The 24,687-nt window shown below is 41.5% G+C and overlaps 1 protein-coding gene across 1 annotated transcript in view; it reads right to left on the bottom strand.

The window, feature by feature from the left end:
* thsd7ba (thrombospondin, type I, domain containing 7Ba) overlaps positions 1-24,687 on the bottom strand; it is a 333,528-nt gene that overhangs the window by 216,691 nt on the left and 92,150 nt on the right. The window contains exons 4-7 of the mRNA XM_036576800.1: positions 24,073-24,672; positions 14,854-15,102; positions 12,444-12,616; positions 5,975-6,130 (exon numbers count right to left, since the gene is read on the bottom strand). Coding sequence (XP_036432693.1) covers positions 5,975-6,130; positions 12,444-12,616; positions 14,854-15,102; positions 24,073-24,672 — 1,178 coding nt within the window. The remainder of the gene's footprint in view (positions 1-5,974; positions 6,131-12,443; positions 12,617-14,853; positions 15,103-24,072; positions 24,673-24,687) is intronic.

Genomic DNA, 24,687 nt, shown 5'->3' on the forward strand with positions numbered 1-24,687 from the left:
GGCTTGTGGTGACCTCCCTGCTATTCCTGATGGTTTTCATGTGTTTAACCATCTGGCATTTTCTCGATTTGTGCATATCCTCTTAAATATATCACAACATGTTCGGAAAAATCAGCAGCTGTAAACTCTCTGCACGCCATTTCACATGAGTCTCCAATGTGGACTGAATGAAGAATGAAGAGTTTCCGGCGTGATGGTCAGTCCTTAGTGATTTCCTGAGTGTCCATCGGTCAGTTTCACACAGAATGTAGACGGACACACGAATCCACCAGTTCCACACGGTGAGAGGCAGATGACGTGTATCTCACTGGATATTTAATTGTTTTCCATAGAGACACAAGCGGCGACATTCCACAGGCCGCAGCTGTGAGTAGTGTTGCACCGTTACCAATAATGTATGGGTACTGGTGCTGATGCTGGTACTTAAACGCAGTCTCGGTGATGGGGATGGGTCACTGATACCTATGACCGATACCACAAAGCAATTTCTGATGTGTGCGTGTGCACCAGTGGACAGAACTTAACACCACATTGGTGTGTGGTCACTTACAGTCCTTGACGTAATGATTTTATGAGCCTTTAGCCTTGATTTAGCCTTTGGCATAGCTGTCTGCTAGCCTGGCCTGTGCGTCCACTAGCCCTGTCTGCAGTGCACCTCTGTCGGTCAGCTGTATCACTCAGCAGTGGGGTCTCATGGCCCTTTGCTTCAACCAAGCCAGAAAAAACATTGGAAGTCACTGATACTGACAGCCTGAACGACGGTGATATTTACTGAACTGATGCTCAGAGATGCAGCTCGAGAAATTCGGATATAAAGCTCAGCTCTGTTTTTTAGCCAGAGAAGCTGCTGTGTGCTGATGTGTAAACACCACAGGTTCATCTGTTCACTGTTATATAATAGTAAATACTAAATACCAGTAAAGAAACAAAAATAAGTTTTCTTAAGCATCTAAAAAATATAATCCAACCACTAAATGCCTTCTAGCCAAGCTGAGTGTGTTTTATTTGTGATACAGAACACAGATTTTGCCAAAATATTAATTCATCATCATTAACCACTTAATCCAGATAGGATCGTGGGATTTTGCCAAAACAAAACATTAAAAATGTAATTGCATAAATATCAGGACTTAGAGGTTAGTAAGCTTAGACAGAGTTAGGATCAGTATCTATACTTGGTATCGGCCGATACTGAAGGATCAGGTATCAATATCGATATTAGAAAGGAAAAAGTGGTATTGGTGCATCTCTAGCTGTGAGTGGAACGCTCCGTCAAGAGATCAATTTTCCGAACTTTTGCTGTCGACCGCAGCGATGGAATAAACCGGCTGTGTATTTTTTGGGATCCATGGATGCCAGACGTCCCATTGCTGAACTCCAGATGAACCTGAACAACAAAAATGAGTGCACAGCGTCCCCCTGCCTTTCTCCACCTTAAATAAACAATACGCTGCTTAAGCTGCTCTCTGATAATCATCCATTTTTGCCAGTAACGCGGTCACCATGGCAACAACTGCACAGCTTCATGCCACTGTCGGCCGCGTACCGCTATGAGATGTGGAACGACTTTTCAACACAAAAGTGAATGCAGCATAACTCTACACCACAATATTATTACTCACTTATTACCAATCTGCAAAATCTCTCTTCTACATATAAACACGTTATGGACTGAAACTGTAGAATCTGTACTTTCAACACACTTTCTCCACTTATTTCAATGAGCTACGAGTCAGAAATCATTCAAACAAAAAGACAGCCTGCTTTTGTTAGCGCAGGTGATAACTGTGCAGGTGAAGTACGAGACCACAGGGAGATGATAAAGTGGGGATTAGACTTGTAGCAGTTCATCTTTCACCAACTGCACACTGTGGGATGTCAGTCAGGCTGCTGTAAGCTTCTTTATGGGGGATTCCACCCCCAGCTCAGCACTTACAGCAGACAGGTTATCACCTTAAATACCCGTCACTGACAGGAAAGCTGTCAGTCACCGAACACGCCGAGCCTCAGCCTGGTCCTGCCTGCAGGCATCACGCTCCTCCACTCACATACAGGCTTCGGAGGATCATTTTCAGGAGATATTGCTGTATATCTCCCCACAATAGCTGGAGCTAAAGCTCGTTACAGTGATATTTTGGCAGGAAAATGAATCAAATTTAAACAATGGTCCCAATTTACCCAACACAGTCGATCAGCAACGATGTCTGGTGTATGAACACTGCAAAAATGATATCTTAGCAAGTGAAAACATCCTATTTATTTCTTATTGGGTTAAATAAAGAGGGATCAGGAATGTTACAATATAATTCAACTAATTTCTAAACATATTTACTTGCTGTAAGTCATTTTATGCCGTGACAGAAATGAAGGTTCTGTTCAGGTACATTTTTCATTCATCAAGGTACAAACAGTGTAAATGTTCCCTCAAAGCTCCAACAGTGGTTTTAAGGTCTGATTGTGAACCTTAAATAAGTGTTTCCAGGTGAAAAGTTCGTATTTGTACTTTTCATAACTGAATGTTTTAAAACAGAACAGTAAAATAAAAGCCTGGAGACGAGACGGGGTGTGTGGAGTCAGTACAGCTTAGAACATATCATTTCAGTGGATTATGGTACAGTTATGTTCCGTAATGTGGAATAGAAATTAGTTGATTTTATATATATATATATATATATATATATATATATATATATATATATATATATATATATATATATATATAGATAGATAGATAGATAGATAAATGGAAAAATAGAAAAAAAATTGCATTCTGGAGATGTACTGGCAATTCAAGTATTAATTAATTATATCTTGTGAAGGTTTAATTCCATTGGCAGATCATTTTAGTTTTTTAATGAAATAATGTTCAAAACAAGTAAAAATGATCTGCCAATGGAATAAAACATTTTCACAAAATACAATGACTAAAACCAAGGTAAAAAATCTAAAAATAAGTGAAATAAGCTTCTAATATTCTTGCAACAGACTCATAATGAACAATATTACACATATTCACTAGATTTAATGTTTTCACTTGCTGGGATTTATTCATTAGTTCATTTATTTTTTATTTATTTATTACAGTGATAAAAAACAGCAGAGCTAAAAACAGTAGCAGCCACCTTGAAGCCTGAATTCTGTCTGTACTTTAGTCCAAGTTTATAGGTAGCCAGTGTTGGGTTAGTAAATCCATTACAAATGACTAATTACTTCTCTCAAACTGTAATGAGATTAACTGTACTGATTACTTCCTGGAAAAGGGAAGCTCACTGTTCATTACTTTACTTCTGAGTTACTCTCTAATCCAGACACATCTGTACCAACTGTACAAGAGAAACAGTCTTTTCAACACTTAATCCAGAAAGAAATCACTCACAGTGAACGTCATTTAAAAGACATGTCTTATGAATTTCAGTGCTGATTAAAATGATGAATAGCTGATGATGTTTATACACTGAGATGGCAGCTAGAATAAAAACCAAAAACACTGCAATAAAATTTAGAAAGTAAAGTGTAAATGTTAAAAGTCTGATTGTGAACATAAACGCAGTCTGGCTTATTCAGCTGAGGTTCTCTTCCATCAATCACACTGCAAAAGGGATGTCTTGGTGAAACATCTTAAATTTAGTTGAAATATCCGAGAGTGGGGGGGTCTCAGAGTGAGATTGAGAGTGAGGGGTCTCGGAGTGAGATTGAGAGTGAGGGGGTCTCAGAGTGAGATTAAGAGTGAGGATATGGCGAGTGTGAGGGGTCTGAGTGTGAGGATGTGGTGAGTGTGAGGGGATCTGAGAGTGAGGATGCAGTGAGTGTGAGGGGTCTGAGAGTGAGGATGCGGCGAGTGTGAGGGGGTCTTAGAGTGAGGATGCAGTAAATGTGAGGGGTCTGAGAGTGAGGATGCAGTGAGTGTGAGGGGGTCTGAGAGTGAGGATGCAGTGAGTGTGAGGGGTCTGAGAGTGAGGATGCGGCGAGTGTGAGGGGGTCTTAGAGTGAGGATGCAGTAAATGTGAGGGGTCTGAGAGTGAGGATGCAGTGAGTGTGAGGGGTCTGAGAGTGAGGATGCAGTGAGTGTGAGGGGTCTGAGAGTGAGGATGCGGCGAGTGTGAGGGGGTCTTAGAGTGAGGATGCAGTAAATGTGAGGGGTCTGAGAGTGAGGATGCAGTGAGTGTGAGGGGTCTGAGAGTGAGGATGCGGCGAGTGTGAGGGGGTCTTAGAGTGAGGATGCAGTAAATGTGAGGGGTCTGAGAGTGAGGATGCAGTGAGTGTGAGGGGTCTGAGAGTGAGGATGCAGTGAGTGTGAGGGGTCTGAGAGTGAGGATGCGGCGAGTGTGAGGGGGTCTTAGAGTGAGGATGCAGTAAATGTGAGGGGTCTGAGAGTGAGGATGCGGCGAGTGTGAGGGGGTCTTAGAGTGAGGATGCAGTGAGTGTGAGGGGTCTGAGAGTGAGTATGTGGCGAGTGTGAGGGGGTCTTAGAGTGAGGATGCGGCGAGTGTGAGGGGTCTGAGAGTGAGAATGTGGTGAGTGTGAGGGGTCTGAGAGTGAGGATGCGGCGAGTGTGAGGGGGTCTGAGAGTGAGGATGCAGTAAATGTGAGGGGTCTGAGAGTGAGGATGCAGTGAGTGTGAGGGGTCTGAGAGTGAGGATGCAGTAAATGTGAGGGGTCTGAGAGTGAGGATGCAGTGAGTGTGAGGGGGTCTGAGAGTGAGGATGCGGCGAGTGTGAGGGGTCTGAGAGTGAGGATGCGGCGAGTGTGAGGGGTCTGAGAGTGAGGATGCTTCGAGTGTGAGGGGGTCTGAGAGTGAGGATGCAGTAAATGTGAGGGGTCTGAGAGTGAGGATGCAGTGAGTGTGAGGGGGTCTGAGAGTGAGGATGCGGCGAGTGTGAGGGGTCTGAGAGTGAGGATGCGGTGAGTGTGAGGGGTCTGAGAGTGAGGATGCTTCGAGTGTGAGGGGGTCTGAGAGTGAGGATGCAGTGAGTGTGAGGGGTCTTAGAGTGAGGATGCTTCGAGTGTGAGGGGGTCTGAGAGTGAGGATGCAGTGAGTGTGAGGGGTCTGAGAGTGAGGATGTGGCGAGTGTGAGGGGTCTGAGAGTGAGGATGCGATGAGTGTGAGGGGTCTGAGAGTGAGGATGCGATGAGTGTGAGGGGGTCTGAGAGTGAGGATGCGATGAGTGTGAGGGGTCTGAGAGTGAGGATGCGATGAGTGTGAGGGGGTCTGAGAGTGAGGATGCAGTAAATGTGAGGGGTCTGAGAGTGAGGATGCAGTGAGTGTGAGGGGGTCTGAGAGTGAGGATGCGGCGAGTGTGAGGGGTCTGAGAGTGAGGATGCGGTGAGTGTGAGGGGTCTGAGAGTGAGGATGCGGTGAGTGTGAGGGGTCTGAAAGTGAGGATGCGGTGAGTGTGAGGGGTGTGAGAGTGAGGATGCAGTGAGTGTGAGGGGTCTGAGAGTGAGGATGCGACGAGTGTGAGGGGTCTGAGAGTGAGGATGCGACGAGTGTGAGGGGTCTGAGAGTGAGGATGCGACGAGTGTGAGGGGTCTTAGAGTGAGGATGCGACGAGTGTGAGGGGTCTGAGAGTGAGGATGTGGCGAGTGTGAGGGGTCTGAGAGTGAGATTGAGAGTGAGGGGGTCTCAGAGTGAGATTGAGAGTGAGGGGGTCTCAGAGTGAAATTGAGAGTGAGGCAGTCTCAGAGTGAAATTGAGAGTGAGGATGTGGCGAGTGTGAGGGGGTCTGAGAGTGAGGATGTGGCGAGTGTGAGGGGTCTGAGAGTGAGGATGCGTCGAGTGTGAGGGGTCTCAGAGTGAGATTGAGAGTGAGGGGGTCTCAGAGTGAGATTGAGAGTGAGGATGCCGCGAGTGTGAGGGGTCTCAGAGTGAGATTGAGAGTGAGGATGCCGCGAGTGTGAGGGGTCTCAGAGTGAGATTGAGAGTGAGGATGCCGCGAGTGAGAGTTATGAGTTCTGAACACTTTCTCTCTCCTACCTTTCCTCCCCTGAGACTCCATGCAGTTGTCGTGGAGACAGGATCCCCAAGAGGACCAGAGTGAGAGCAGGCAGGGCTGAGGACAGCGCAGAGAACAGAACTGAACCGCCAGAGGAACCGGTCCATCACAGAGATCACTACTGACTGGCCTGGACACTGGAGAGGGAGAGAGAGAGAGAGAGAGAGAGAGAGAGAGACAGAATCAAAGGAAGAGAGAGGGGGGGAGAGAGAGAGGTGATAGGGAAAAGAGTGAGAGAGACAGAATCAAAGGGAAAAAAAAGAAACAAAGAAACAGACAGAAATAAAGAAAAGAAGAGAGGTTGAAAGAGGAAGAGACAAAAAGGAAAAGAAGAAGAAAGAGAGAAAAAAGTAAAGAGAGATATGGACAAGAGACAGGACAGGAAGAAAGAGAGAAAGCAGGAGGAACAAATAACAAAAGAATAAAGGAAAGAAATGAAGAGAGAGAGAGAGATCAGGAGAGATAAAAGAAAGAGAGAGGGACAGATTGGGAGAGAGTGGGGGATAGATGAAGAGAGGAAGAGGGAGAAAGACAAAGCACGAAGAGAGATGAGCAGATAAGGAAAAAAGGAACAGAGAGAGAAAAGCAGAGAAAGAAGAGATAGAGAGAGAGAGAAAGAGGGAGAGAGAGAGAGAGAGAGAGAGAGAGACAAACGGATAGAGAAAAGAGCAAAAATAGAGAAAGTGAGGGGGCAGATAAAGAAGGAAAAGCAGAAAGAAAGAAAGAAACAGAGAGAGAGAGAGAGAGAGAGGGGGGGGGAGAAAGGAGAGGAGGCAGATAGAGACCAAAAGAGAGAAGAAATAAAGGAAAAAAGGAGATAGAGAGAGAAAAAAAAATCAATAGTGGTCAGCGGGAAGTCGGATAAGGTCAGAAATTCATCCTGAGCAAAAACACATCTGAGAGGAGCTGAAGAAATCTCCTCTCTGAGTTCACGTCCTCCAACCCGCCGCTGAGTGAGGCTCTTAAACGAGCCGTTTGGATCAGAGAGCAGAGGAACCGATTGGAATGAGAGTCAGAATCAGAACAGATTAACATTATCATAACGCTGTCAGACGGAGCGAAACTCAGAACGTAAACAGTTGTAGATATGACAGCAATAAAGAGCCCAACAGGCTTCAGCTGCTTCTGCTCCTCGTTTCCTGAGTGTTCCTCTTTGCAGAGTTTGACAGAAACATGGCGAGTGATCCGTTTACATCAGCGCAGGCGGGGCAGGTTGTGTCCAGAGCAAACAGGGACATTGATCTTCATCCTCAAACAGCGCTGAGCGAAAATAGCCCTCGTTTTTATTCCTTAACACTCAGCCGGACCTGTTTATGCGGTCTGTCTTCATTCTCCTCCCTTTTTAGATATGAAGCACCTCAGTGACCCTCAGATCCATTTCTACTTCTCTACAAACTTTCTCAGCACTGCACCAATTCATGCAAAGTTACTGCCTCGAAAAAAACCAGCTACTTATAGATGCACTATGTAAGTTTTTTGTTGAAAAACTAAGTGAGGAGAGTAAAACCAGGCTAAAAAATGATGAGCGTGAAAAAAAGCCTGAAATAATTGTTTAAAAGTTAAAGACATCATAGTTTTTACACCGTCGTACGTCTTTATGTATTAACGTCACACACACAGACTCAAAAAGAAGCTCAATGTTTAGGTCTCAAATGATCTCAAGATCAACATCATACTGATAAAGATGTGATGACAACAGTAGATATTTCACTCACACCCTCAGAGACGCTCCTTCACCAAGTTTAGACTGAGTTCTCTTTGAATTCTCTTTCAATCATCTGATTCATCTGCTTGGGGAAGTGGTCCGACGCACAACCCATGTTCCAAAATGTTTCTCCACACATTATGTGCAATTACACATTTCCACCAGAGAGGTCTCCAAATCCCAAAATCCCTTACACAGTGCAGCTTTAACAGGTTCAATCTTAAATAACTGTATATTAGAGATATAGTTACTTTCTAATTTTCAGTGATTTGCACTTCTGCAGCAAGTAAGGTTAACTTAACAGCACAATCACTTTAAATAGTTTTAACTGAGCTGGCAATACTTTGCTATTTTGAGTTCTGGTTACTCTTGAATGACTTAAAATCTCACTGACCTCTTAAAATCCCAGGATTATTGCATACTGAGGCTTACAACCCTGTTTCCAAAAAAGTTGGGATGTTGTGCAAAATGTAAATAAAAACAATGTTTTCATGTGCAAACCATTTAAACCATATATTTAATTAAAATAGTAAAATATAACATATCAAGTGTTGAAACTGAGAAATTTATTGTATTTCGAAAAATATATTTCTATTTTTTGCCAGCAACACATTGCAAAAAGTTTGGGATGGGGGCATGTTTACCACTGTGTTCATTATCTCTATTAACAGCACTCTGTAAACTGAGGAGACACTGCTGTAGTTTTGAAAGTGAAATGTTTTCCCATTATTGTTTGATATAGGATTTCAGCTGCTCAACATTTCAGGGTCTCCTTTGCCGTATTTTTGTTAATGTTCTCAGTGGTGACAGGTCTGGACTGCAGACAGGCCAGTTTAGCCTGTTTAGACTCTTTTAATACAGAGCAATGCTGTTGTTTGTCATTGTCTTGCTGAAATAATCAAGGCCTTCCCTGACGTTGTCTGGATGGCAGCATATGTTGCCAAAAACTGCAAATGTTGTTCAGTATTAATGGTGCCTTCACAAATGTGAAATGCCCCACCACACCATCACAGATGCAGGCTTTTGAACTGCATGCTGATAACAAGCCAGATGGTCCCCCTCCTCGTTGTCCCAGAGGAGGCAGTGTCCATGATTCCTATAAAGAATTTAAAATTTTGATTCATTGGACCACAGGACACTTTACCACTTGGACTATTAAATGAGCTCAGGCCCAGAGAAGTTGGTGGTGTTTCTGGATCCTGTTTAGAAATGGTTTCTCCTTTGCATGGTAGAGTTTTAACTTACATTTGTGGATGCAGCAAAACAGTGGTTTTCAAAAGTGTTCCCCTGTATTTTGTTGCCTCTGTCCCATTTTTTTTAAAATGTGTTGTTGGCATCAAATTCAAAATGGGCATATATTAAAAAAAAACCCAAAAAAAACCAAAAAAAACTTCAGTTTCAACATTTGATATGTTGTCTTTGTACTATTTTCAACTGAATATATGGTTTGAATGATTCACACATCGCTGCATTCTGCTTTTATTTACATGTTGCAGAGCATCCCAACTTTTTGGAAACTTTAGTAACTACACAGACTTTAGTGCAAACTGGTTAAGCTGCTCTTAGATTGGAGAAATCTGAAATAAACCTCTGGGCCCACCAGTGGACGCTGGCCACTTAAGGGATTAACTTTAATCAGCCTATTAGAATGAGTTCTAAGGAATTAATATCAGAATGAAGTTCTAATAAAATTAACATCCAAAATGAAGTTATAATAAAAATTAATATGCAGAAGTATGTTAAACTAAAATTGACATCAAGAATGAAGTTCTAATAAAATTAACATCCAGAATGAAACTCCCATAAAATTAATATTCAGAATGAAGTTTTTAATTAAATGAATATTTAAAAATATACTTCTTGTATTCGTAAAGTGATGACCAAATCTTGAGGCAAATAACTTGTTGTTGAAAATAGATCATTACAGGAAATTATCTATAATTTAATAACCTTTTTTTATATTCCCTAGAAACACATTATGATTTATGAGTATAGCTCACTGGATATGACACATTTTGATGTCCATAGTTTTGCAGAACTTTCAGATTATTTTATTTTTTTTACTGTTCAAACAAAGTGGGCACGGTGCATCCTGCAAATGCAGACATCGGGTACATCCCTTTAGCTGAAAGCTGAAAGGAGCATGGCCTTATTCAGGAGCTGAAACTTTATAATGAGCACTTTGGCACTTTTCGGATGTCCATATTTTGGCTTCAGCTGCTTTTGGAGGTGCAAGACTCACAGCTGAGAAGCCGAGACCAGCAGCGGAACCAGACGTCCACCTCTAAAAGCTCCCTCACAGGAAGTTATTACAAGAAATTGTTATGAATTCACTGCCTGATGACTGAGACACACTTTTATGATAGTTTTGAGAAGGCAAAATAGTTTTCACAGAAAACTTATTATTTCAGATTTTCCACTATTTTCCATCATCAACATTCCATATAAACTCAGAAGACTCGTTTAGGTTCACTGGTGGTTCTGGATTGTAAAATAAAATGGTTATATCTGTGTTGTAGTCATGGCGACCCCTGGCTCCTATCACCACCACTGTAAAAACATCTGAGTCTCTACAATCAACCATTTTACACCAAACCACTCTGCATGCCTGTTTACATCTCACCTACTGAATTATGCAGACATTTTGGGCACTGACTGCTGACAGCTTAATCACAGTGTAATCTTTACAGAAAAGCACTGACCAACAGAATAGGACGCTCTGGAGCAGTCAGACATGAGCCTAAGGTCTCCATGTCCAATGCCGAGCGTGGGCTAGAGGGGTATAAAGCCCCCCGGCATTGGGCTGTGGAGCAGTGGAACTGTGTTTTCTGGAGTGATGGAGCTCCATCCAGTACCTTTGGGATGAGTTGATCCAGAACTGACCATCCAACATCAGGACAAACTCAATATTAATACCCTTCATTTCAGAAGAAATGATGGAGGATTAGGGTCTGAAGACGTTTGTTGTTACAACTAATAAATTGGATTATACAAGCTTTTTATTACTTTTATTACTTTTGGGTTTTTTTGTTCACAACTGAGATTATTCACATTTTTGTTACTTTTATTTTATTTTTGTTCACAACTGAAAAAAAGTTTGTTACTTTTGTTTACATCTTTAACAACAATATATATTTTTTTGCTTTAATTTGTACCTAGAGGACCACACTACATGTATAAATACACCCTAAATGAAGGACTTGGGTTTCAGATGGATCAGAGCACAGAACGCTCATGCATACAAAATGGAAAGAAAGCTATGTAAATTCTACTTATTGATTGTGGCTGTGATTGTAATTATTGGAAAGTGGTCCCAGGCCTATAGTGCATAGGGTAAGAACATAGTGCTCGGATTAAGACATGGCAGCACTTCGGTTTGGTTTTGTTTGTTAAGGATCAGTATGACAGAGTAGAGAGGGATGAGGGACGAGGAGAAAACAGATTTATCAACGTCTTCCATTGTCTTAATGTCTGTGTGGGTGTGTGACTCCACAAATGCTCTCTAAATGAGCATAAATGCGTTTCAGACACTGCTTTTGAAAACTTTTGCGTTTCCACTTGAAGTGGGTGTTCTTAAAACTTCTTAAGGCTAAAAACTACTTAGGCCAGAGCTGTGTGGCACAAACTTCAGCTCAGTTTGGTTTTAATGGCTCTGCAACAAACATTGTTCCAAAGCAGCTTTCCTAAGAGCATTAACCCTTAAAAACACAGCTTATTACATACTAAGGCTTATTATTCAGTAACTACAGGGACTTCAGTGCAAACTGGCTGAGCTATTCTTAGTTTAAAGAAGTGCGTAATAAAACTTTGGGCCTGCTGGTGGGCACTGGACATTTAAACCTCTCCAGGGCAATGTTTATACGGGAAGTGAAAACAAATATCCATAATTGTAAATTGACGTTTAGAGCATAAGTTTAATTTTCAGCACTTGATAGATAAATTAAAACTTCAAACACTCTGAATGATGCCACACTAGAGCTTCATAGCCCTGAAATCTGCGTCTTTAATCTGTTCTTTAGATTTTTACTCCAGCAGGACAAACAACTCTCCATCTGTGCACTTTGGAACTGAATATATTGGAGATCCATCATTCCAGCCGTCTGTTATTGATGATATTGTAGGTAACACTAATACTGCACACTAGCGAAAATCAAATCCATCAGAGCTGCAGAGACAGTGAGGCTGAGCTGAATACATTAACTGATTATCATTCTCTGAAATTAGCCATCTGTTATCTCACGAAATAAGCACAGTGACCAGAAGCAGGCTGCACTGCCCGTGGCCAGCGGATAATAATGAAAACCCATGTCTTCCGTTTGCTAATTAATCGTCAGTATGGTCTGGTTCTGCTAAACCGCAGTGGTCACCTGGCGGTCACCTGTTCCAGGTAATCAAAGTCCTCAGAAAACAGTGAGCAGGCATTAGAGTATTAGAGTAGAGTTTACTAAACTGGGGAATATGAACATCTTCAGTTAGCAATTTCAAAACTAAAAAAAAAAAAAAAGTTTATTTACTTTATTTAGATTTTTAAATGCTTTTTAAAACTAATTTTACAATTTCCTGTTGTCTCATTATCAGCTTTTTTTTTTACTTTAAATATTTTTCTGTTTTCTGTTTCTCCTTTTTATGTGGCTTTTAATTACTTTCATAATTGTAAAGATATATATATATATATATATATATATATATATATATATATATATATATATATATATATATATATTGTGTTCAACAACACACTTTACCGTCTCTCCTGTGATTGGCCAAGGCTGAGTGCTCCGTCAGCTGGATGCAGTATGTCTCTCTGGTCTGGATGCCCCCCCCACACAGGGCATCACTGTCCCCCAGCCGGCGCTCCTGCTGCCCCAGAAGAGGAGCCACGCTGCACTCCCCCCACGCCGTGCTCCTCCACACGTACCTGCACAACAACATGCACACCTGCAGCTTTACCTCACCGCAGCGCTCCTTTCATTACCCTGTGACGGGGGGCTCGTTCTGCCCCCCCCAAAGATACAAATCTGCTGGGCTTTGTGCTGAAAACTCTCACTAATGAAAATGCATCGACTCTGAGAAAATGTTATGATGCAGAAAGCAATAAAGAACAGGTTTTAATAGAACAACAGTCTGAAGTAATCTATCAAACACGCCGTCTCATTAATCAGGTTTCTTCGCAGGAACGCTGCGCTGCATTTGTCCACGGCGTAAAAAACGAACCCTTGATTATTGCCTGGCAAATCATTTAGTATTGACCACCTCTTTCACGCTGCTTTAGCTTCTTCACCTTTCATTCTCATTTATTACAATGAGAGCTTCCCGAGAATAATCCTGGGCCGATTCACGGTGTTAAATCTTCTGAAAGATGCTTTATTTCTTCATTTCAGACTTAAGTTGTTCTTCAAAAACCGTCTTTCCTTCTTTACATGCATCACTACACCATCACCACTTCCAGTTCTTGTTTACTAAGGGCTTTGTGAATGTTTGGTTGTTTGCTCTTGCATTTCAGTGTCGTTTTCAGGTGCTGAGTGAACTGAACTGTAAGAAGCTAAAGGCTAATGCCATTATGATTCAAATTTAGTTAATCCAAAATATTTCTGCATTATGTGTTCATTATAAAACATGTTCTATGTTCTGAAACAGAGCTTTAGTATTAAACAGGAGAAACTAACGTCTCATTATATCAGCACAGAGTGAGAACAGTGCAGTATGGACTGTTTATACAGACTAAAATATATTTGAAACACTGTTCAGAAGCATTATTTGACAAAAACATTCATCAAAGCAGGATTTAAACTAATACTGGGCAGCTGAGTATTTTATTATAGCCTAATATTATATACTAGCATGTTGTTGTACATTGTTTCATATTTGATCCGCACTCTAATGAAGGCTATTATCTCAAAACATGATGATATAATTTGGGTCAAGTCAGTTTTGGACAACATTTTGTCAATTCTGGGCTCAAAACATGAAGAGGTGGTTTGGGTCAGTTTTGGACAGACTTTTTTTTCATTTGGGTCAGTTTTAGACTCAAATGATGATGATTTGGTTCAAGTGGGGTCAGTTTTGGACAGAACATTGTTATAAATTCTGACAGAAAATTTGTTATGAATCGACCTGACCTAACTCATGTATTGAGTCCAAAACTGACCCGAATACATCAAAATTCTGTACGAAAGCTCTTTAAACTGCGTCGGGAAACAGTCAAACACTAATAAGTCATGAAGCTGAAGTCGCCTCTTAATCGCCAGCTTCTTGTTTGATTTCTCCCGTTCCACCTTAAATGGTGCAGCAGTTACATTCTGGCACCTCAGGCGCCATTCAAGGTGGAACGGGAAAATTCAAACAAGAAGCTGGCGAACGAGAGGCGATTTCAGCCTCATAAAAAGCCGAATGTTGAGAGACATTTTACAATAAACTGTTCTACTTTTGAGGAAAAGTTTCCTGCCGGAGATGTGAGAAAAGCGGCTATAGCTGAGCTAAAGCTTAAAGCAGAGCAAAGTGAGTCTGTTTTCATTTATATTTTTTAGTCTATTGTAGTACATCAGCACATACTGAGACATATTTACAGACAAGATGGTAAAATGGATATAAAATGTTGTGGCTCCCAAGGTGGTTTCATTTTTGCCGAAAGGACAAAATGGCTGTTCTTAACATTAGGGTTGCCGACCTCTAACCTAACCCAAACCACACAATCATGTTTTGAGTCTGAAACTGACCAGTCATGAGTGAAAAACAGGAGTATTTTGTACTTGTTTCCAATGGCCTGTATCTTACAGCAAGCAGCTAAAATAGACTTGAAGAGCTCAGCAACCATGTGAGTGTTACATTGTTATTCCACACTCGCTAATGGCACTTCATGCACTTGCTGCCACTATAAAAGTGTGTAGATTCTATTCTTACCTAAATAAGAAACATTGGTAAAGAATAGTGTCAGAATCATCGTGAGATCTGCGTAAGTGGGTTTTAAAAAGAAATTTCTTCTTAAGAACAGTTAAGAACAGTGAATGAGGCTTGTTCTTTAGAACCTCTCAGTGTTTGTTGCAAGGTCTTTCACATGTTGTTTCTTCAAAATCTTTTACATAACTGGCTCTAGAACACCAAACCTAAAAAACGATGTTTATAATGTAAGCTATAATAAATGATATAGCTGTATACCTGGGACATCTAGGAAGCAAATCCCCGATGATGTTGCAAGCCTCCTTCTCTTCCAGGACCGGACATTCTTTCCCTCGACCAATCACAGGCTGCGTTATGGTTCGGCTTCTGACCCGGTAACCTGGTGACAAGTCGGTCGCTCTGCAGGTCTTTGAGCACGGACTCCATGAAGACCACTCAGATGTCTGGCAGTCTCTGGGCATGACGCAGGACTGGAAGGTCCCGGGTCCATCATCCTGCGTGCACAGGCTGCAGACAGGAAGACAAACCAGTTTTGAATGTGATCGTATGACTGGAGCTGGATTATTATTACTAGAAGAGGTAAAGCATTGTGTGAAATTTAACTGGTCACTTGGTTTAGGATAAAATATTTTTGTCATTTCCCTGAAATCAGGGTCATTTTTGCTATAAGTGATATGAGCCACTGGGGGTCTCATGACTAAGTAGTGCACACAGTAAGTTGATGTTTGGAAACTATTGGGCTAAAGTTCAAATGAAAAAGTTTGAGAGTGACTAGCTGGGATCTAGAATTGTGTTAGTCATATTAAGTTGCTAGTTAGGTAGTTTACACCCATCTATGAAAGCAGTAGCCTAATCATTGACTGTGGCATTAAAATGCCTTTTAGTTTTGATGACCAGTAAATTGATGTTTTTCCCCCCATATTAACTCTGACAACTTAACTGCTTCATGTATATGACTGTCAAAATTATAACAACTACACATGCTGCAGAATAACGCCGGACAAAATCATTCCACGGTTATTATTATCGGGAAAAACTACACATGCTGCAAACAAAATAACAAAAAAGCAAAACTACTGTAATGAAGGGTTTATACATTAAAAGGAACTGCAACAAAAGTCAGTACACTAGTGGGATTACAGTTTGTTTTTCTACACTCATAAAAAAACATGGTTCTTCAAGGGTTCTTTAGTAAAGAAAATGGTTCTATATAGAACCAAGAACACTTAAGGACACCTTTGCATGATTAAAGGGTTCTTTGCATCATAAAAGCATTCTTCAGATTGATGGAGAATGTACTGTCTGTGGTTCTATATAGAACATTTTGTGAAAAGGGTTCTATATAGCAGTGAAAGGGGTTCTGCTATTTTTACGATGTCAAGCTTGTTACAATAGAAGAACCCTTTTTGATGTGTTATGCATACTTTTCAAAAAGGTTCTACCATAGAACCATCTACAGCTTATAGAACCATCTTCTTTACTAAAGAACCTTTGAAGAATGATCTTTAAGTGTGTAATATTTTGTCCACTTTCGTTGTTCAAGCCTCTTTGGCATAGATGATACCAAGATAGACCAAATCTGTGGAGAGATATTCTGCCACTCTTCACAGATGATTCTTTTCAGCTGTTCTTTGCTGGAGATGCTCCTCTACTTTTCCCTTTAAGATTCTCTGAAGGTTTTGAGAGTGAAAATCATCTTTTCATTCAGTATTATGGTGCATTTATGATGACGTTTAAAAGTCACCTCTCCTACACCTGCTGAACTCTTAGGCATGTTAAACTACCTCCACCATGCTTCACAGTTAGCACTTCAGAGTCACTGTGATAGTCTTGGTCAGGTCCAAGCTAAACTGGATTAATAATACTAATAATAATAATACATGATACTTGAAAAAGCACTTTTCAAGAACCTAAAGATGCTAACAATAACATTAACACATAGAACAAAAAAGACTGTAAAACACAGTACTACAGATAGAAGCAGCTTAAAGTAAGCCTGGATGGAAGAGTAGATTTAGGTTTGGGGAAGGTTACAGGCAAGAGAAAACAGGTATGTTTTGAGGTTACAGACGTTCCAGAGGCGAAGAGCAAATCTCGAAAATGCTCAATCACTGAAGCTATAGAGGTTTGATGAAGGACCAGTGAGTTTCGAGCCCCATTTGATCCTATTTCAGAAGTTAAGCTGAATGGGCGGCTGCTGTGCCTTTGGTTATTGGTAGAGTGGCTCTTCGGGTACTTACAAATAACTGCTGCAGCTGGATTTGGTAGTTTACCAATGTTCTTGTACCTTTCTGTCCTGCACTCTCTGCTTTTCTCTTTTTATTTGACTTTTTCTGAGAATGCTTTGCCATGTGAAGCAGTGATGGATTACTCACAGCATTTCTAAGACCAAAACTGAGAGAAATCTATTGTTAACAGCTGGTTTAGGCTAGCAGTCAAGTGGCCATGAATATTTTAGTCAAAGAGTGTAACAGAGCTCAACAACTTAGCCATAATTGGAAATTGCATCAGGTGTGCTTATATTTGGTTCACTGACTTTTTACAGTGTAGTCTGTACTTTAAATATAGCCTTTCTAACCTGATTATTTTTAATGAAACATAATAACAGGTATCATTTTTTAAGCTAAACTGTATGGAGTCTGTGACAGAATGAGTCTGCCTGACTAATACTTAGTGATATTGTGGACCATCCAGTGAGAATATTGATTTGGTAAAGAGTAGAAGTTTAGAAGAAATCATCTAAAAACTATTTATACTTTGTAAATAGCTTTATTTTCCTTTTTTTCTATTTGTGCACTTTTTTGCACCTTTTCACTGCACCAATAAACATGCTTGCACTGAATGTGCTATTTTGGTCTGCCAGTTTTCTTTGGATACCTATGGCATGTGGTAGTCTACACCACACCTCACCAAAGCTAGATGTGACAGTCATTTTTATAAAATTCTGTTGTAGGCGATATGATATTTTAGAGAAGCTTTTTAGTATTCTAACTTCTGTTATAACAAAAAATTAGTTTAAGGTGGTAGTAACTTCAGGCTTCTGCAGATGGCACTGCACGAGGATTTTTGTGCAATAAACCCCTGTGGGGTATGCGACGGGTTTCATAGATTGAGAAAAGGTGGTACAGTGCAGTGAATGTCTCGTTCAGTGTGTGGAAAAATGGGTCACAAAGCAGATGTTAATGATTAGCAAAAAGGAGTGATTGCATTTGGGCCAAAGGCCACAGTATGAAGAGCATACGGCCATACAGGTTGACCAGCAGTGGCTAAAATCCCAGTCTACATGAAATTCTCATAAGAATTGAGGCCGAAAGTTGAAACTGATGGACAGGGACCACCGGTGTGTTTCACGGCTTGTGAATACAAATCGCTTCGCTTCCGGCCAAGAATTGCTTCTAGAAGTCAATGCAGGTTCTTCACAACAAATTTCTGAAAGAACCTCCACAGGGAGCTGCATACCATGAACATAAGGAGCAGAGTGGCACACAGGAGGCCTTCACTCACTTTTGCTCGCACAGTTGCCCAGTTACAGCGGACGACGAAACACAAAAACTGGACTGTTCGTGACTGGAAACATGTTATCTGGTCAGATGAATCTGGTTTTTGCCCGTATGTGAATGATGCTCAGCTTCACGTTCATTGGAGAGCTCCTAGGACTGCGTCCAAGGTGTGGTTCAAGCTGGAGGAGTGGCTGAACATTGATGTCACATCCAGAAACTTGTCCAGTCCGTGCCAAATCAAATCACAGCGGCTATTCATGCTCATGGAGGCATTATGCCCTATTAGGTACTCTTCAGTCCCAGGTGACTAATTTTTTGTCTGTTGAACTCATAATGAAGATTAGTCATAAAAGCACAGTAACAAAAGCAGCCTGTTTATTTCTCAGGGATAAAAGTAGGTTTTAAAAATGAATTATGACTATTTTCGTTCATAGAATTAGTCAAATGATGAAAGCAGACCTCAAGGGAAAAAATTAAAAAAACAAGAAAAAAAGGAAATGGACCCTTTAAGCGTATCTCGACAGGTAAACGGATCCAGCTTTAAAAAAAAAAAGAAAAGACACACAAAAGAAGATATCTGATATTCTGTCTCTGAGACACATTTCGGGAGGGAGTAGATGTCTCTGTTGTGTGGCATTTGATGAATAGGGATAAAGACGGTGGCTGAATGGGTGACTGATGGGCATCAGTGCTGCTTTTGATGAGACGCCGTGGTGTAGGAAATGTTCACGACTGCAGAAAGAGCACAAAAGCGAAGTACAAAGCCAAAGCAAAGTAGACTGAATATCACAGACTTTGATTTTGATGAGGACACAATATACCAGCACTCATGAGGAGCAACTATTAAAGTCTGGTAAAGAGCAACGAGCCACAGCAGAAATATCGAAGAATCTGTCGAGGGCCTGTAATTAAAGAACAATTATGTTTTGTGTTTTCATTACAGTAAAAAGCAATAAGTCTGACAAATATTTGAGCTGAGAAACATCAGCAGTACCACTCAACGTGAAAGGATGATCATCTATCTGGCCTTTATTTCTCGCAAAGATCTAAACGTCTTGCTGCAAAAAGAGAAAAAGTCCAATTAGAAGATGTAACACAATACATAATTAGAGTTTCATCTGTGAAATTTGCACGGTTTAATTACTTATGTATATCAAAACCCGCGCGTCCATGTTTGTTTAATTTTACTTGGTAATTAGACTATAATTGGACAAACAGCACAAACTGAACTCAGGTGGGAAATACGTATTCAAATCGCTGCATTTCATTAAGCTTGCACTTAGGATTCATAAATGAATATGCTAATTGTACAGTGTAAATGGTCTGTTTCATTGTGGATTAGAGTCATGGCTTCACTTGCACTGCAGGACCTGCTGACAGCCTGTCAAAACTCATCCAACACAGTGGCTCAAACTGCTGAAACACCGTGAATCTGTATTTTACTCTGTTTTAGAAGAAAATGCACATTATGAAACATGAACCAACATGAAACAGATAAAGAGTTCTCTGGAGTGATGGAGCTCCATGCAATACCTTTGGGATGAGTCGGATTGATCCACAACTGATCATCCAACATCAGTACCTGACCTCACTAATGCTCAATCAAATCCTCACAGCAATGTTCAACATCTGGTGAAAAGTCTTACCAGAAGAGTAGAGGCTGTTACTGTAGCAAAGGAGGACAAACTCACTATTAATACCTTCATTTCAGCAGACTGCAGACTCAAACTGTTCAAAACTGATTACATAATAAAGTGGCCAGGCAGTAGAAGGAGAGGGTAGATTTTTCTAATAAAGTGTCCAGTTAGTGGAAGTAGAAGGTAGGTGTTTCTAATAAAGTGTCCAGTTAGTGGAAGTAGAAGGTAAGTGTTTCTAATAAAGTGGCCTGACAGTAGGGGTTTCTAATAAAGTGACCAGACGGTAGGTGTTTCTAATAAAGTGGCAAATTAGCAGAAGTAGAATATAGGTGTTTCTAATAAAGTGGCCAGTGAGCTGAAGTAGAATATAGGTGTTTCTAATAAAGTGGCCAGTGAGTGGAAATACACTGTGGATGTTTCCTATAAACTGGCCAGACAGCATGGGTTTCTAATAAAGTGGCAAGTCAGTGGAACTACAAGGTAGATGTTTCCAATAAAATAGCCAGTAAATGGAAGTACAGGAATGGATTTCAATAAAGTGGCCAGTGAGTGGGCGCACAAGCTAGGTGTTTCCAATAGAATGGCCAGTGAGTGGATGTACAAGGTAGGTGTTTCTAATAAAGTGGCCAGTTATTAGAAGTATAAGGTAGGCGTTTCTATTAAAGTGGCCAGTAAGTGGAAGCAGAAAGTAGGAATTTCCAATAGAGTGGCCAGGGAGTGGAACTGCAAGGTGGTGTTTCTAATAAAGTGGCCAGTTTGTGAAAGTACACTGTGGATGTTTCCTATAAAGTGGCCAGGCAGTGTGGGTTTCTAATAAAGTGGCAATTTAGTGGAACTACAAGGTATGTGTTTCCGATAAAATGGCCAGTCAGTGGACTATTCATATCATGCGTTCTCCACTACATCAGAATTCATATTCTAGGAGCAGAAATAAATGATTTACAGTCTAACAAACTCTAAGAAAGCAGGCAGATGATCGTGACGCATTAGTGTGCATCAAAAACATGAAAACAACTCCTATGTGATGCACCTCAGCCTTTGAAAAGTCAGGAGGATGAAAGGACGACCCCGCGATAAGTGTGAAATGCAGATGGGGCGTTGTGTTTGTATTTGTTAGACGTGGGAAAAGTCTGCGTGTAAAGCTGGTGCTGGGATTAAGACGGGATGATCCCTCATGATCACGCTATTCTACATTTCCCTTTCATACGACATCAAAAAGCATTTGCTTCAGAGAGGAATCCGGCTTAGTTCTCAAGTCAATTACGTTCAATCACGCCCACGTCACAGTGCGCCGGGCGGACGGCTGGTTCTAGTGTTGCTTCTGACTAGGTGTTAACAACTTAATGACAATGCTGGGTCATACATGTGGCTATAACACTCGCATGACTAATCACAGCATGCATTTGGAGACGAGGGGAGAAGCGTGAAAAGGGCATGTTCTGGCCAAGAGTGACGACGAATCAATGGTTTTCAGAGCAACCACCTTTAAAGAAGTGTTCGACGTCTGCTGTGCCTGCAGCTTTCATTATCCTTAATTTGCGAAAAATCCATACTGACAGCGAGAGTGGGCAGAGCCGCGTCGAAGCGACATCTCTGAGAGGAAGAAGAAAGCAGCGAGAATAAAGCAGAAGACACCAAAACAGCGACCAGGCTTTGAAACTCGCACATCAAGAGCCTGAGCCCTGCTAAAAACAAACAGAGAGCAAAGAGCATAGATGTTAATTTCATGTTGATCTATATTGGAGCGCTCGTGCTGATGAGCCCTCGTCTACCAGCACGGCCTCGATGACACTGCCGGAGATGAGCTCAAAGCCAGGAAAAGAAGTGGCCACTTTATTGGAAACCCCTACCATGTGCACAGTTAAAGCCCCTCTGTTGATGCTGTGTTTGTTTTATCCATCCTATAGTCCTTCATTGGTGGTAAGCTGATGATCCATTTCAGTGTCACTATTGTGCTGAGAAAGATCCACCACGCAAATATCTGGACAACAGTGGTCCTGTCTTCAGAAATTGACCAATGATAAAAGGTGAAGAGGGGACTAAATGACTGTGGATGACAGTCTGTAACTACACCTACATAGTATTTCTAATGAAGTAGCCAGTGAGTGGAAGTTCAAGGAAGGTGTTTCTAATAAAGTGGCCAGTGAGTAGAAGCACAAGGTTGGTGTTTCCAATAAATTGGCCAGGGAGAGGACGTACACGGTAGGTGTTTCTAATAAAGTGGCCAGTGAGTGGAAGCAGAAGGTAGGTGTTTCTAATAAAGTGGCCAGTGAGTAGAAGCACAAGGTTGGTGTTTCTAATAAATTGGCCAGTGAGAGGAAGCACAGGGTAGGTGTTTCTAATAAAGTGACCAGTAAGTGGAAGCACAAGGTAGGTGTTTGTAATAAAGTGGCCAGTGAGTGGAATGAGAAGGCAGGTGTTTCTAATAATGTGTCCAGTGAGAGGAAGTACATGGTAGGTGTTTCCAATAATGTGGCCAGTGAGTGGAAGTAGAAGGTAGGTGTTTCTAATAAAGAGGCCACCAAGAAGTACAAATTCAGATCTATCCTAACCCAAGCAAATAATTCTAAACTCTAACTACATATTAAAAACCTAATAGTCAGTGCCCCCGCGACCCAGAAGGATAAGCGGTTTAGATTATGTATGTATGTATGTAGTCAGTGCCCTCGTGATGCAGCCCAGCCTTTAAAATTAGGTCTAAATGTTTCAGTCCCACAGCTCTGCCAGTCTCTGCGCTCACCTTGTATGGAACCCAGGTGTGAAGGAGATAAATGTGAGAGTGTCCAGGTTATTCAGAGCGAGGGTCTGTCCTTAAATCCCGCTGAATACTCGACTACCAGCCTGGCAGTGACAGCACCGCTTTCCACAGCAGCATCAGGATTTAAGTCTTTAAGAATCAGACCTGGGGTGTTTTTCTGAAGCTTCTTTTCATGTAAGCACCTGAACACAGATTACCTGACGGACACAATTCACCAGGCAGCGTTCCACAGGTCTCCACTCTTAAAAATGGTTCTTCAGTAAAAACAATAGTTCTATATACAACACCATTTCCAAAAAAGCTGAAACTGAATTTGACACCAGCAACTTGTTAATATAAATTAAATGTACTGCTGTGTTTTGTTTTTGGGGTCTGAAGAAGGACATTTTATTCCAATGTTTACAAGTTATATATTATAGCTGTCGGAACAAAACCTCATATCTCCAAAATAGTAACTTTACAGGAGAAGGAAAAAACATGCTTTACTTCTAATGTGAGTCAATGGAACCAGACTTTTTTCCAAGTCATTTTGGACCATTTCCTTCAGTCCAATCATCAATGGAGAACAAGGTTTTGTTCCTACAGCAGCGATTTATAGGAATAACACTAAAGACCAATTCACTCAACTTGACTTAGTGAACTTGACTTTTAGTCTATGGTTTCTTTTGATGCTGTTCATTGGGTGAGATGTGGAGAAATGTGCTTTCTCCTTTGTGATGGTGTAAGTTAGACAATAAAACCAGAGTTTGGATGAAAAGCTTTCCACATAAGATAGAAAACCAACCAAACTGAGAGCAGCAGCATGCAGTTACATCTGGTAGACTCATATTGGGCAGTATCGACTGAAAGGTCTAAACAGTTTGCAGAGCGCAGTTTGAACAGTGGGTCACCTTGCAGGACGAAACAGGAGTGTAAAGCTGAGGGGGCTCAATATTCCAATCTATGAATGCCTCAATGAATACCTGATTAATTCCACCCAAAAATTGTTATTTTGTCAAATGTCATATTCACATGAAGCACAGATCATTATACACCACATATGTTTCAGCAGAAGTCATGCAAAGCTAATGGGAAATGATCAGATTACATTACTTTAATACAGTATTCCTATGGATTAGGTTATATTTTGAACATGTAATCAGTAATTTGTCCTGGAATATATTTTTTAAATAACCCTCCCAGGCCTGTTGATAGGAACCAGACGTCTGAAGAGTTTAATGCCTCTAAAAACGGGTCATATTGGCCTAAAATGTATGTTTAATTCCAGTTATGGTGGAGGGATACATGCAGGGTGTTGTGAGGCAAAATAGTCCCCAAAGAAAACAAGTTATTTCAGATGTTCCACTATTTTCCATCATCAACATTCCATATAAACTCAGAAGACTCGTGTAGGTTCACTGGTGGTTCTGGATAGTAAATAAAATGTCCATATTTGCGTTGTAGTCATGGCGACCCCTGGTTCCTATCACCACCACTGTAAAGAACTCTGAGTTGGTATGCTTCTATACCATTTCTCAGATGAATACATCTCAACCACTCAATTATGCTGAAATTTGGAAAATCGGTGATCACTGCAGCTCACCTCAGCATGACGCTCTTTCCATCGCTGGCCATGCAGCGAACCTGCCGCGTCTGATAGCCGATCTCTATGTCCAGTGTCTTGGATGAGTGGTGGTGCTGATGGTGCTGGTGATGATGATGTCGGTGGTGATCCTGGCCGTTCTCGAGATGCCTCTTGACCGTGTTTCTCTCCGTATCTCCCGCGCTGAAGTCCAGTGTGGTCCGGCCGCTCAGCCACAGGTCTTTATGTTGCGGAAGTCTGCACTCACTCCACGGTCCGACCCTCAGACTGTAGCGATGTTCACCTTCGTCCAGACAGGGCAGCTGGTGACTGCAGGGGCGTGTTTGGGTCAAATTCGGGCATCCAGACCCTCCGTACATAGGAGCGGCCAGCACTTGCCGCGTGCGGTGCTGTAATCCAGTTCCACAAGTCCTGCTACAGCCTGACCACGAGGAGAAATCAGACACCACGCAGTCCAGAGGGCACGGGATCAAACAGGCCTGTTCCAGAGCCGGTCGCGGAGAGAAGAACTCGCAGATTCGCTCGGTTACGGACGTCCCATTGGCCGTTCGGACGCACCGGATCGTACGTCTTTGGACGCCGTGCTGGGCAGTTATACACCTATGGACACATCAT

This window comes from Colossoma macropomum, unplaced genomic scaffold (assembly GCF_904425465.1).
Source record: "Colossoma macropomum unplaced genomic scaffold, Colossoma_macropomum, whole genome shotgun sequence".
In the NCBI taxonomy this organism is placed as follows: domain Eukaryota; kingdom Metazoa; phylum Chordata; class Actinopteri; order Characiformes; family Serrasalmidae; genus Colossoma; species Colossoma macropomum.